General features: G+C 50.7%; 5 protein-coding genes and 1 non-coding gene across 6 annotated transcripts; all 6 read left to right on the forward strand.

Moving 5' to 3' along the window:
• Positions 1 to 659: 659 nt before the first annotated feature.
• Positions 660 to 1,813, forward strand: Pmar_PMAR015235 (hypothetical protein; the record flags this gene model as incomplete). The annotated part of the gene is made up of 7 exons (XM_002782870.1): positions 660 to 718; positions 767 to 880; positions 972 to 1,122; positions 1,220 to 1,281; positions 1,322 to 1,406; positions 1,461 to 1,608; positions 1,653 to 1,813. 7 exons carry the CDS (start codon positions 660 to 662, stop codon positions 1,811 to 1,813), a joined length of 780 nt encoding a protein of 259 aa, XP_002782916.1.
• A 412-nt stretch (positions 1,814 to 2,225) lies between these two features.
• Pmar_PMAR015236 (pink-eyed dilution protein, putative) lies at positions 2,226 to 4,363 on the forward strand (the record flags this gene model as incomplete). The annotated part of the gene is made up of 12 exons (XM_002782871.1): positions 2,226 to 2,309; positions 2,353 to 2,463; positions 2,512 to 2,632; positions 2,715 to 2,805; positions 2,948 to 3,024; positions 3,326 to 3,413; positions 3,463 to 3,585; positions 3,638 to 3,729; positions 3,774 to 3,849; positions 3,936 to 4,090; positions 4,133 to 4,229; positions 4,324 to 4,363. 12 exons carry the CDS (start codon positions 2,226 to 2,228, stop codon positions 4,361 to 4,363), a joined length of 1,155 nt encoding a protein of 384 aa, XP_002782917.1.
• Positions 4,364 to 4,983: 620 nt separating this feature from the next.
• On the forward strand, positions 4,984 to 7,092 carry Pmar_PMAR015237 (pink-eyed dilution protein, putative; the record flags this gene model as incomplete). The annotated part of the gene is made up of 10 exons (XM_002782872.1): positions 4,984 to 5,042; positions 5,086 to 5,440; positions 5,778 to 5,805; positions 5,970 to 6,055; positions 6,141 to 6,288; positions 6,371 to 6,425; positions 6,468 to 6,600; positions 6,644 to 6,754; positions 6,803 to 6,923; positions 6,998 to 7,092. 10 exons carry the CDS (start codon positions 4,984 to 4,986, stop codon positions 7,090 to 7,092), a joined length of 1,191 nt encoding a protein of 396 aa, XP_002782918.1.
• A 970-nt stretch (positions 7,093 to 8,062) lies between these two features.
• Positions 8,063 to 8,967, forward strand: Pmar_PMAR015238 (pink-eyed dilution protein, putative; the record flags this gene model as incomplete). The annotated part of the gene is made up of 6 exons (XM_002782873.1): positions 8,063 to 8,196; positions 8,246 to 8,368; positions 8,414 to 8,505; positions 8,556 to 8,631; positions 8,714 to 8,843; positions 8,911 to 8,967. The coding sequence occupies 6 exons, from the start codon at positions 8,063 to 8,065 to the stop codon at positions 8,965 to 8,967; spliced, it is 612 nt and encodes a 203-aa protein (XP_002782919.1).
• Positions 8,968 to 9,826: 859 nt separating this feature from the next.
• On the forward strand, positions 9,827 to 9,898 carry Pmar_PMAR015239. The gene has a single exon. It is a non-coding gene; the product is annotated as a tRNA-Thr (tRNA).
• A 1,807-nt stretch (positions 9,899 to 11,705) lies between these two features.
• On the forward strand, positions 11,706 to 12,931 carry Pmar_PMAR015240 (hypothetical protein; the record flags this gene model as incomplete). The annotated part of the gene is made up of 8 exons (XM_002782874.1): positions 11,706 to 11,798; positions 11,848 to 11,942; positions 11,995 to 12,078; positions 12,141 to 12,236; positions 12,290 to 12,334; positions 12,520 to 12,637; positions 12,687 to 12,797; positions 12,887 to 12,931. The coding sequence occupies 8 exons, from the start codon at positions 11,706 to 11,708 to the stop codon at positions 12,929 to 12,931; spliced, it is 687 nt and encodes a 228-aa protein (XP_002782920.1).
• Positions 12,932 to 13,730: the final 799 nt, after the last annotated feature.

Below are 13,730 nucleotides of genomic sequence, written 5' to 3' on the forward strand. Positions count from 1 at the left end.
ACAGATCCGACGCCATTTGAGCACATAGAACAGGCAACGCTACGACCTTAAACATTCAATGAGGATAAGAAGGCGAGAGCTGCTAAGAACACAGTTGAACACGTCGGCGAAAAGATCACCAAGCGAACAGTTATCACTAATATATTTGGAAATGCATCATCACAAAGGCTCAACGATGGAGCTAGGTGGTAGGGTGCGTGCTAAACGCTAGCTAAAATGCCATGCCTGTAATATGAGTGCTGCAATCCCGAGATGGCATATCTGCCCCACGAGCGGGATTAGCCTTTTAAACGGCCAAATAGGCCTTTGAGAGGTGCAGTGACTGGCCCTTTGCTCCTCCGTATTGCCTTAGCCTTCCCACGGTTGAGTTTATTATTTCCAAAGAGAGTCTCTTTTATCTTGGAGGCAACCCTTCTTTTTGAGCCACCATTCCCTTCTATCAATATGCCAGCTTATATTCACCATGACTGCTCCTGGTGAAGACGTCCCGAAAACGCCGGTGGTAGCCTCGAGTAGAAGAGCACCCCCTCTGCGCTCTTCAACGACAGATATAATGCCGCCAAGGTCATATAGAGGTAGCATGAGCGGGGATATTCAGAAATCGGCATAATTCAGTTTGGAGATGAGTTCACTCGTTAGGGCTCTCGACCCTCCACAGAATGAACCGTATGGATGAGAATATGTTCACCAGGAGGCTGGACCAGACCCTCACTAGACGGTGATTGACCTCTTCCATGTTAGTCCAAGATACATGCTTGTATAATAGGCTGAGCAAGGCTTATGATCCTAACGCTAACGATGGTACTCTGAGTCCGAGATCCAGAGCCCAACTGTCGTTGAGAGTTCGGAATATGAACAGCATGTCGATGATAGGGTCTAGGTAGCACTATCTAATACATTATTTCAAGTTGAATCACTTTGCTTCGCAGCGAGCGGCGACTTGAGGCCCTGTTCGGTCCGGTTTCTGGTAGCTTCCAGGCAAGCGATGTTCTGCCGTTTGCTGTGTCACCGGCACCTTCAAGCATCATTGCTGGCAACCGCGGAGCCCTGGGTTCTTCAGCAGAGGACGAGGAAGATACAATTAACAGGCTCACTAAGAGGCACATACCCTGGGTGGCATTGGTAAGAGGCTACGACCACACATGATAATGAGTCTGGCCAGTTGCTGTTCTTGTCACTGGCGGTGGTAGTGTTCGTATCTCTTTGGGATCCGCGACAGGCGAGGGAAGATGTTCATCGTACTAAACTGGAGAAGTATAATATGTTCATATCGTCTCCATTGTGAGTATTTCTTCACCCGTCTTCTTTGAACTCGAAGCAGGTATGTGGTCAGCCCGGATCAGAACCTTACTTTACCCTTCGAGCGGGATGCAAAGGCCGTCGATATCAAGGTCGTGGCTGCCAAGGTAATCTTATGTGTCCCGACATTGCCGGAGACTGTGAGTTCGTCCCATTTCTAGGACAGGCAGACGGCAGTGGTGAGTGTGGGTGGTCGTGGGGAGGCAGAGAGGAACGCCGAGACCTCTGGAAGGCTACTCCGCTGGCAGTTGTGGTATGATCCTACTCTCGCGGACCCATCGGAAGGGCAACCGAAAAGACGGTTGGCTGGTACAATTACGCCGATCAGCATCTGCCCTGTTAGTTGTGATCAGGTACTGAAGAACAGGTGATGCTGTATACCAACTCTCTACCATTGGCTACTAATGTGGAGACTGAGTTCTTTGAGAATGTTGACCTTGTGAGCAGACTACCTTTCTTCCGACGTGTCTTTCCATGCCTCATTAGGCCCGCCATGATGGCTCTTTCGAACTAGGTTCCTCTGTATGATGATAATGATCTCCCTACTGATAATGGACATATGCCGTTGAAGCTAGTGGTGTGGGTGCAAGGCCAAGGGCCATCACTCTCCTTTCTATTCCAGCCCATGATCTTAGGGAATTTTGCGCGATACAGAGCACTCATTGCAGGTAATCTGCTTCTCTCGAAAACGCTCTCCGATGGTGTTGAGGTATACGCACTTGCTTGGAGTAGCTCCAATGGAGGTCCCGTACTGCTGTTGCTGAAAGGGCTTCTTGATAGGTATCTTGTTCCTCTGTACGTTCATCCTCATCATAACAGACTTGATCCATCGGGTGTAGGCCTCCTCTTTGCCCTCCCTCCATCATCATCCTAGTAGGTATGCTACCTTCATTGGCTCCATGTTGGGCCTCTTCCTGATAGCCATAATGCATCACGTCCCCGAATTGGAGGACATCATAGCTATGATCGACTTTGGCACCCTCATGCTGCTCTTCAGTATGATGGTTAATGTGAGTTGTAGCATCAGCGGCTCCCCTACTATGTACCTCTCAGGTCCACCTGTTGGCCCTCACTGGATTCTTTCAGTACATCGCGGCACGGATGGTCATACTGGCGAGAGGCCGTGTGACGCTCCTCTTTTTTCTCCTCACAATGTCTACTGGGGTGACAAGAGTCCCTAAGGCGATTACTAAGGATAGCGATCTATTGCAGATCCTGTCAGCCTTCCTCGATAATGTAACGACAGTCATGCTGGTGGGCCCTGTTACCATATCCCTGTGCAAAGAGATTAAGAGGAGCCCTGTGCCATTTTACTTCTCGGAGAGTATATTGGGTAATATCCTTCTTGCGGAGTGGCTCTGGTGTCGGCGGACTATGCTTCGTTGGATGCAATGGAGTGTAATCGGTAATCTCAGCTGTAATCGGTGGTACCGCAACGTTGATAGGAGATCCAGCTAATGTGATCATCGGGTCCAAGCTTGATGTCTCCTTCACCGACTTCATCGTGTAGGTTGACTCATAGTACTATCCTCACCAGGTGAGGCTCGCCTCGGTGGTCGATCAGTTACAATGGTCCCCTGGTGATCTTACTTCTACCGATTGCGGCAGGGTTATTGTACCTACGGTTTAAGTCTGAAGTGTCGGGTAGGGTAGTCCTAGATGAGGAGAGGATAAAAAGGGAGAATATCATACACGACAAGGTGAATCGTTACTTGGTCACGACCCGTAGTGTGGCCTCTCCTACATCAAGCGGCTTTGAGTGGAATGGTGCATCTGGCTATTCGGAAGCCTTCATCAGGTTGCCTTCGCCCAGGTTGGATCAATATTCATCGCGATCTTCTTAGCCCTGTGTCTTTCCCCAGTAAGCGAGTTGGAGAAGAATCAATGCCTCTCAAAGTTGCCCAAAAGGCCGCTATCTATCCACAGTGATGCGCTGTCAAGATCCATGGTTACGAGGCGGCATGGTTCACTCTCCTCGGGATGTACGTTGGCTGTATAATCCTCTCACCTCATGACTTTCATCGAGTCCTGGAGGGTGTCGAATGGGATACCCTCATCTTCTTTGCCAGCCTCTTTGTCCTCGTAGAGGCCGTCAACGAGCTTGGCCTCATACGGTGAATTAGTTGATGCCTCTATGGACAGCCAGTGGCGACATTCCTTCAGTGCCCTCGGAGATCTCATTACCAACATTATCACATCCATTCCGTTGCCCCATCGGCTCTGGGTCTCCCAACTACTCATCCTATGGATCTCTGCAATCGGCAGTGCTTTCCTCGAGAATCTACCGTGGGCCTGTCCTCTACGGCTGAGATCCTCAATTGGAGCATGTCCTGTACAGATACACCACTACAGTGGCGTACATCCTCATCAATCTCCGTGGGAAAGCCGACCTGGGCATCCCAGTCACTTCCCTTTCTTATGCCCTCTCCGGTAGCGTGCCGTTCGTGTACTCCACGACGGAACATGTGCTTCAGTCGGTGCCTGTATCGGCGGGATTGGTTCCATAATGGGGAGCAGTGCGAATCTGGTCTGTGTAGCGATCTCTCAGAGGTAGTCACCCTGTACTGACACTACAAGCATATCATGTGTTAGAGTCACAGCATGCAGCCCGTTGTACTTGTCTGCTCTCCTCGAAGGTACTCCACCGCCCCAGACGATGCCGTTGGCCAGTCGGATGATGAGCCCAAGTTGGAGGCAGCAGATGACGATCGTCCAGCGTACACGTCTACTGGGGGTGTAGACGTTAATGAAGTCCACCAAATGGAGGTCAACCGAGCGCTATTTGGCCCAGGTGGGACTTGGGATAGAAAGCTGTGTGTGACGTGCTACTCAGATGAGGTGACGAAATCGGCAGCCAACGAAAGCCAAGAAGTTGTCCATGAGCCAGTGAAGAGGCATCCAATAGCCCAGTATAACAACGTGGAAGCGAAGTGCGTACATGTCGAGGGGGATTCGATTACTCTGCTGCAGGCACTATCTTCAATATGGTTTTCCACTCCTACTCTGTCTTATGGTCATATGCAGCATATATCAAGTTATTGTCTTCGAGGCTATGTCGGCTTAGCTCTTTGCCACTACCTTCTCCCGACTGCTGATTCCACTCCCCCTCTAACCGATACTAGATGCGTGTTATGTTTACTTACAATGGTCGTATGATGCGGCTCAGATTGAATGAAGACAGAAGCATGGTCAACATGTCGTAACGTTAGCGTAATTAACGTCTCGTGGTCTGTCATGTGCTGTTGTTGTCAATTGAAACGGTTAGTTGGAGGGTCTTCCCGGTAGCTCAGGTGGTTGTAGGGAGCATTGTGGATCGCTGCCCTGTGATGACAGACGTGCTCGGCGGTGATGCTAACTAATTAATTCTGGCCAATGTTACCTCGTTTATACGTAGTGCATAACGGTTCCTGGCATTGAAGCCAACTCTCAGCTTTACAGTAAAAGTATACATTGAGAGTCACCCTTCAACCAGTGCGCCATTGGTTCATTTCCACCATGGTTGTCTCTGCTGAGAACAGCCCGCGCGCGTCGGAGTCGGCCTCGAGCCAAGAAGCGCCCAGCCCACGCCCTTCAACAACGGATATACTACCATCAAGGTCTATGCCCTATAGGAGTAGTACGGGCGGAAGGCACCCGAGACTCAGTAACCGTAACTATCTGGTAGGGCTGTCGACCCTCCACAGAATGGACCGTATGGAAGAGGATACGTTCGCTAGGAGGTTGGACCATACCCTCACTAGACGGTAATGGGTGTCTATCACCTCGATGAGAGTTACTGTATATTAGGTTGAGTAATGTCTTGGATGCTGCTAACGATGATACGCTGAGTCCAAGGTCCAGGGCTCAACTGTCGTTCAGAATCCGAACTATGAAGAGCACGCCGATGCTAGGGGCTAGGTACCGCTATTCGATGTACTTCCCCGTGGATCGACTGGCCTCCCTTAACAGTGAGCGGCGACTAGAGGCCGTGTTCGGCCCCGTACCTGGTAGCCACCAGGGAGGTGATGTCTTGCCGTTTGCTGTGTCACCCGCACCTTCAAGCATCATCGTTGGCAACCGTGGGGCCCTGGGCGGCCCAGCAGAGGACCAGGAGGATACAGTTAACAGGCTCACTAAGAGGCACATACCCTGGGTGGCATTGGTAGGAGGCTACGACCACACATGATAATGATTCTCTCCAGTTGCTGTTCTTGTCACTGGCGGTGGTAGTGTTCGTATCTCTTTGGGATCCGCATCACGCCAGAAAGGATGTTCATCGTACTAAACTGGAGAAGTATAATATGTTCATATCGTCTCCATTGTATGTTCTCCTACCCCTGTCCTCTGCGAGCTCTACGCAGGTATGTGGTTAGCCCGGGTCGGAACCTTACGTTGTCCTTGGGTCGGAATGCAAAGGCCGTCGATATCAAGGTCGTGGCTGCCAAGGTACTCCTGTGTGTTTTCGTATTGTCGCAGACTCCAGTTTTCTCTTCTGCTAGGACATGGAGGAATCAGTGGTGAGTGTAGGTGATCATGGGGAGGGGGAGGGGAACCCCGAGACGTCTGGAAGGCTACTCCGCTGGCAGTTGTGGTATGATCCTACTCTCGCGGGCCCATCGGAAGGGCAACTGAAAAGACGGTTGGCTGGTACAATGACGCCGATCAGCATCTGCTCTGTTAGTTGTGATCAGGTTCTGAAGAACAGGTGATGCTGTATACAAACTCTCTACCATTGGCTACTAATGTGGAGACTGAGTTCTTTGAGAATGTTGACCTTGTGAGTAGGTTGCCATTTAAGGGTGTCTCTCGGGGGAAGTCCCTTCGAACTGATCTAGACTTCCTATGAGCACCCTCCTAGCCAGGTTCCTTTGTTCGATGAGAATGATATCTCTACGGATGGTGGACCATTGAAGCTAGTGGTGTGGGTGGAGGGTGAAGGTGCACCACTATCCTTCCTGCTGCAGCCCGTGCCTCTAGGGAATCTGGCACGCTACAGAGCCCTTATAGCTGGTAGGATCTCTGTAACGGTGCGCTCATGTAGAGCTGTGACCACTCGCATGGACGTGTCGTGCTGGCATGATGCTTCTGTCAGGTATCTTGTTCCTCTCTACGTTCATCCTCATCGTAACAGAGTTGATCCATCGGGTGTAGGCATCCTCTTTGCCCTTCCTCCATCATCATCCTAGTAGGTATGCTACCTTCATTGGCTCCATGTTGGGCCTCTTCCTGATAGCCATAATGCATCACGTCCCCGAATTGGAGGACATAATAGCTATGATCGACTTTGGCACCCTCATGCTGCTCTTCAGTATGATGGTTAATGTGAGTTGTAGCATCAGCGGCTCCTCTACTATGTACCTCTCAGGTCCACCTGTTGGCCCTCACTGGATTCTTTCAGTACATCGCGGCACGGATGGTCATACTGGCGAGAGGCCGTGTGACGCTCCTCTTTTTTCTCCTCACAATGTCTACTGGGGTGACAAGAGTCCCTAAGGCGATTACTAAGGATAGCGATCTATTGCAGATCCTGTCAGCCTTCCTCGATAATGTAACGACAGTCATGCTGGTGGGCCCTGTTACCATATCGTTGTGCAAAGAGATAAAGAGGAGCCCTGTGCCATTCTACCTCTCTGAGACCCTTTTGGGTGAGAGCTGACTGCCCTCATTCGTCAACTACATTGTGGTGAGCAGGGGATTGATTGATGCTTCATCCCTTCAGCTACTGTCGGTGGTACCGCGACATTGATAGGAGATCCACCTAATGTTGTCATTGGATCCAAGCTCGATGTCTCTTTCACCGATTTCATCATGTAGCTATAGCAGTGGCTTGCAGCAAGGTGAGGCTCACCTCGGTGGTCCATCAGTTACAATGGTCCCCTGGTGATCTTACTTCTACCGGCCGCGGCAGGGATATTATACCTACGGTTTAAGTCTGAAGTGTCGGGTAGGGTAGTCCTCGATGAGGAGAGGATAAAAAGGGAGAATATCATACACGACAAGGTGAATCGTCACTTGGTCACGACCCGTATTGTGGCCTCTCCTACATTGCAATCGGCTCTTAGTGGCATGGTGCATCTGGCTATTCGGAAGCCTTCATCAGGTTGCCTTCGCCCAGGTTGGATCAATATTCATCGCGATCTTCTTAGCGCTCTTCCTCTCTCCGGTAAGAAGCGGCCGGATGGCCGTCGTTTGTCCGGGACGTTCAAAGGCGAATGTCAAAAGTCTCCTTGGGGAAGCACCTCTAGACTCGAGGGCACGAGGTATATGTTTTGAGGTATAAAAACTGTAGTCCTCTTAGAGTGAATTGATCAAGAAGCACAACCTGTGACAAAAGTTCTATCTCCTTGAATCCAGACTTCTTATACGTCAATGAAGGCTTATCAAACTTCTCGAACCAAATGAATCATTAAAAATAGAAGCCGGTCTGGGAGTCGAACCCGCGACTGAGCGATTCAAGACTGAAGAAAAAATCATGGGACTTTCACGATCGAAGGGATTGGTGGCTTCAATCTGAAGCCAGATATTGAACTCTCCAATCGGGAGCGGAGGTGAGGTAAATTTGGCACGAAGGCTGGCAAATCTTCCCGTAACCCTCAGTCGAGGAGGTTGAGCAACTCAACCTCAGTTCCTAGCTTGAATCCTCAAGAACCGTCTTTGGAAAGAATAAAGGGCTTCTTGAGAAGGTTGAGTGTTCTTAGAGCTTCTTAGAGTTCTTAGATCATAATGATCCATTCCCCTCTTTAAGATCCATGGTTACGAGGCGGCATGGTTCACTCTCCTCGGGATGTACGTTGGCTGTATAATCCTCTCACCTCATGACTTTCATCGAGTCTTGGAGGCTGTCGAATGGGATACCCTCATCTTCTTTGCCAGCCTCTTTGTCCTCGTAGAGGCCGTCAACGAGCTTGGCCTCATACGGTGAATTAGTTGATGCCTCTATGGACAGCCAGTGTCTACATTCCTTCAGTGCCGTCGGAGATCTCATTACCAACATTATCACATCCATTCCGTTGCCCCATCGGCTCTGGGTCTCCCAACTACTCATCCTATGGATCTCTGCGATTGGCAGTGCTTTCCTCGAGAGCCTACCGTGAGCATCTCCCGCGCGACGTCGACAATCCATCGAACTGCCTAGGTATACTACTACAGTGGCCTACATACTCATCAATCTCCGTGGGCAAGCTGATCTGGGGATCCCAGTCACGCCTCTCTCCTATGCCCTCTCCGGTAGCTGGACGTCTATGCGTCTCTCGATGAAGCACGTTGTGCCGCTTTAGTCGGGGCCTGTGTTGGTGGTATTGGCTCGATCATGGGAAGCAGCGCTAATCTGGTCTGTATTGCGATTTCTCAGAGGTAAGTACCTTGGTGGTGTCTACAGTATCGAATTTGCTAGTATCATAGTGCGCAGCCCTTACTGCTTCTCACCATCTCAAAGGTACTCCACCGCCCCAGATGATTCAGCTGGTCAATCGGCTGGTGAGCCCAAATTGGAAGCAGTTGACGAGGATCGTCCAGCGTACACGTCTACTGGGGGTATAGACGTTAATGAAGTCCACCAAATGGAGGTCAACCGAGCGCTATTCGGCTCAGGTGGGACTTGGCATAGAAAGCTGAGTGTGACGTGCTATTCAGATGAGGTGCCGAAAGCGGCAGCCAACGGAGGCCAAGAAGTTGTCCATGAGCCAGTGAGGAGGCATCCGATTGCCCAGTATAACAACGTGGAAGCGAAGTGCGTACATGCCGAGGGGGATTCGAAACACTCTGCTGCAGGCACTATCTTCAATATGGTTTTCCACTCCTACTCTGCCTTATGGTTATATGCAGCATATATCAAGTTATTGTCTTCGAGGTTTTCGGTGCTGCCAACGATATGCCGTCCTAGTCCTTCTGTCTACTATCACCTCCCTGACTACAGATGCCTTACGGACATTAGATGCATCTTACATAGAAAAGCCGTTCCATGTTGGTCGGAGTGAATGAAGCCAATGGCATGGAGAATTCTTGGCATGTGATGACGCTACTGTTATATTTGTCTCGCGGTTTGCCATGCATCTTCGTTGTCAATTAACCACCGGTAGGCCTTGCTGATTTGGTCTGAGGCAGAGCTGCTTACTCTCTGCCACTAGAACAACAGCATAACTTCCCGTATGGTGTGATGAGCATTTGATAGGAGGAATCGGCAGAAGATATTAAAGACGTTTTTGGTCTAGACCAGAAGAAGTCTCCGAGAGGGTGGTGGGAAGGTAGGTTCAGCATTTAGTACAGATAACGACGCCACAGAGTTTCTGTGTATGTGTTGCCGAGCATTACGGGCTACTGCGATAGGCCAGTAGGTCACTGGCCTACTGGCCCAACGCCCTTAAACATACGATCGCCGACTCGTGTGTTTGGAGGCTCAACGACAGCTCCCCAAGAAAGCAACGGAAAAGGGGAAAATGGAAAATCTGTTCAACAATTTGGCTTGTACAGTGGGGTAGAATCTATTAAAGTATAGTCTCTGTGACAGAGAGTACCATGGCATGCAAACTGTAACATAAATATACCATCAGCCACTTTAGCTTAGTGGTAGAGCGTCTGCTTCGTAAGCAGAAGGTCGTCAGTTCAATCCTGGCAAGTGGCTTATACACCTCCGAGCAACTTGTACGATGCCGCTACGCTCGACGTTGAGAGCTCTCTTGGCCAGGCCAAATAATGGGGTTCGGGGAATCACTGCTACGGTTCTACCTCAGATGCTCCCTCTGGAAGAAATCCTAGGGCTATCGTTGCCTCCATAGCCGCTAGGCTCCATGGTCGTTTTCAGACTCCCTTTGATGTTGAGTTACCTACCTCAACAACCACCTTGATGATGAGTTCCTGGAAAAGCATGTTGGCAGGCGAACAATTAACGTGGTGCAGCCACTTCTCACAGTGAAGCCGAATGGTGTATAATACAGAGCAGTTGAAGGAAAGCATACGAAAATCTAACATCCAATTTGGGAGGAACGAGAAGCCGACGTAGTCACCACCGAAATCAGCCTTGTTATACTAATTTCAATTCAACCATAGGTACATATCGGTAGCCGCGGAGTCATTCGTACCGCATGTTATTCACCCAGCTGACATCAGCGCACACAAGCATAACGCGGCGTAAGATAGAACAGCCTCCTCACTTCAAGATGCAGTATTGACTCGTCATGTCGCGCCACTCAGGTTTCTGCGGAAATCGAACATCCATCTCGCTCAACATGATGCACTCGATCCCTATCTCACCGATCGGCAAAGCAGCATCAGCAAGGCAGCATATACCCTGGGAGCTATCACTGGAGATGCCGAGTAAGATATAGATATATGTGGAGGTCACGGTACCCCTCAGTGGGGGATCGGCCGGACGGGACGCAGACAGGCAGAAGCAGGACTTAGAGAGCACACACTTCGTTTTGGGATACCACACATCAACGTACCGAAGCATGTATGAAGGGGAACATCGGGTATGGCCTCAGGCCGAGGGTGTACCAGTCTGTGGCGAAGGGATATCAAGAAGCAATGTGCAAGGCGTTACTGAGCGTATCAGGAGGTGGCGATCAAGGGTCTACTCTTGGTGCACTAGTAACAATAGTGTTCTCACTTGGTCACTCACAGATACGGTCGTTGGCACGGCAGAGGAGCAGGAGGCATCCACCAAACGTGAGCCGTCCATAAGTTTCGGCACAGATGCCCCGACGTAGGAAACTGAAGTCGTCTGTGGAGGGCTGCCATTGATTGCCACAAGCCAGGTACAAATCAACCTTGGCTGCCGCCCTAGTAGACCACACCAAGGGAGGCTCGACGAGTACAGGCGCTGATCCTCGGGCCGCCAGGTGAGGTCCTTTACCGGTCCTCACGCTCTTCATCATTTCTCCCTCAGAGAATGCGCGGCGAGGCTTCGGATGAGTAATTTCAGTCTAGGGGGCTACTCCAAGCGCCCCCCTGAATACGACACAACAACAGCCACTGCTCACGACTAGAAGGTCCGCAGACCCTATCTTAGACTCCGTGTATATTCCGGACTAGGTTCATCACTTGGCTGCTGGCCAAGGAGGAAAGGAGACATCCTCCGTTGGAGCCGACGTCAAACGCCGCAATTACAAGGCCAATTTCCACCTGGGCAGCGACAGACCTCTGTAGGGATGTCGATCAGCATCAGAGCCCATTCTCGATCCCATGCAGTTACACCTCCGAAACAGCGCAGCAGTACTCCGCCAACTACCAGGAACTTGTCGAGGCCTGCAAGCATCCACGGGCAATCAGTCAGGCCGAGAAAGATGACCTACGTCGGCAGCATTTCGTAGGGCTCGGCTCGATAGGGTATGAGACCAGTTGGACGATTTGACAGGTTTTTGGTATGCGACACTGCGACGAGGATGCCAGGAAGGAAAGGATGGAGAGCATCTCCGCCGCGGCGTACCGTTATGACATCAGTTCAGCTCCTCACCGACTGTGATAGGTACAAGGACCACACCAATTCGATGGTCGCTGGCAACGCTCGAGAAGATATGCTCAGGGTAGGCGAGCTACTGTACTCGAACTGATGAGAGAATACTGTTACTTCAGTTGAAGGCAGAACTTAGAAAGCCCAATTTCTCACTTGCCAGTCTGTCACAGAGTTCGGCTGGGCTTGGCGTACCGCGTAGCGTAGCTAGGGCAACGTGGGTCCAAGGACTGAGAGGATGGTCGCGACGGTGAAGTAGCTGTTGTTAGGTACACTCAGCCACCGGTATCTGCTTATCTGGAGGGAGCCGATCCCAATGTCCGGGAAGAACGCAAGAACGAATTAGAATCAGCGTAGGACTCTGATAAGATCATCTTATGGATGATATCAGCAATAGACATGATGCGGCTGACAGGCACTTCGTGTTCGGGGTTGGCAGAGAAGAGGACCTGCGCAACTTACGGTCATCGTCAGTGGCTAACACCTCCTACGGGCCCATCCCAGCTCATGCGTGAGTCTAATAGACGATAACGGTGGCATGCTGAGTGTTACACTACATTACAGGTACGCTCAGCGTGGCCTAGACCCCCACCTGCAAGCGGATTTGAGGTCACATCACTTCGAGCTGGGCGTGCCGGGAGGAGTTATGGGAACGGCGGCAGGTCGACTACCAACGACAACCTCGAGAGACGCTTACAGGTTTGTACTTGATCGAGCGGCGTACATACGGACTCTGTTGGTTAGAGAAAAATACCGCTGTTGGAATTGTCCTATTCTTTGTATCCACTCCTTAGGAGAAATGATGATGCTAAACCAGCGAGAATGCCTGAGGACGTTCGGAAAGATCTGCGGGCATCTCATTTCCAACTTGGCCCGAAGACCGCTAATCCGGAGAACTGGCTGACGACCCAGGTCGGTCCGATGCGGTACACCTCGGTGTGGGCATGACCTCCTCCTGCAGGCTCAGTCGATGGTACCTCATCCTCCTCAATCAAATGAGCTCGACAAGGCGCTGAAGGCAGATCTTAGGGCTTCCCATTTCAGTATCGGTGCCCTCGGGGATGCGGAGAAGGTAACGGGCCACCCCTGCTCGGACCGCTTGCAACCACTATTCAATAGCAGGCTCGATCGATCACCCGGACATCCTATGTTTGGCCTGAGCTGAACCTAGACGTAGCCACCTGCTCTGCTGCTGAGAGCACATGAGTTGTTCTGCATTTACCCCAGGAAGTGTGGTCATGGAGTTGTTCCCTCATCGTGGTGTATTGAGTTCTGTCGAATGGATGGGACCACCTCCTCCTAAAGGAATGACGGGTTGTGACGTTACCCGATGTTCGTTGCAACTGATAGTGTACTTAACACTCATAGAGCGCGCAGTATGGAAGATTCTGTTCTGAGAAGGCGTCGGTCAGATACGATTCCGAGCGCAGAAGAGAAGCATTTTTAATATCAAAGGCTCCAACAGGAAAACCCCACCTTCGTCATCAAGCAGCACTTCTATCGTGCCAATAATCATCTGCAGTGTATCCCTACTAATAATAGAACGACTCCACCTGGCAATCCCCAGCCAATTACTATCATGTCCCAAGCCAGAAGCAGACAGCCCGACTGGGCAACTACACCTAGTCTTGATCAAACAGGTACCAACGGAGTTAGAGGATGGTCACAAAAGCCGCCAAGTTGGGAAGAGGTCATGCATTGGGGATGCTCCTATGCCTATGGCACTCCTTCCGTGTTCAAAAGAGCCACATCTTCCCGCCCCTTCGGAGCAGTGCCATTGCATCGATTGGTCATCTCACGAACGCTCATTGAGTGTATAAGCTCCGTTGGTCTGTGTTTTCTGCCGAAGTTGTAGGAAGCCCACCATACTTTAATGATGCATACATTTGCTGAGGTTTCCCAAGCGAGCATGGATGTTGCAACCCTCGGATGCGCCTTATCTAAAGAAGGGCGTAGATAGTGGTGATGACTCGCGATTGTTATGGTTGAGTAAGTATCACGAATT

The sequence above is a fragment of the Perkinsus marinus genome, assembly GCF_000006405.1.
Source record: "Perkinsus marinus ATCC 50983 genomic scaffold scf_1104296937906, whole genome shotgun sequence".
NCBI classification, from domain to species: Eukaryota; Perkinsozoa; order Perkinsida; family Perkinsidae; genus Perkinsus; species Perkinsus marinus.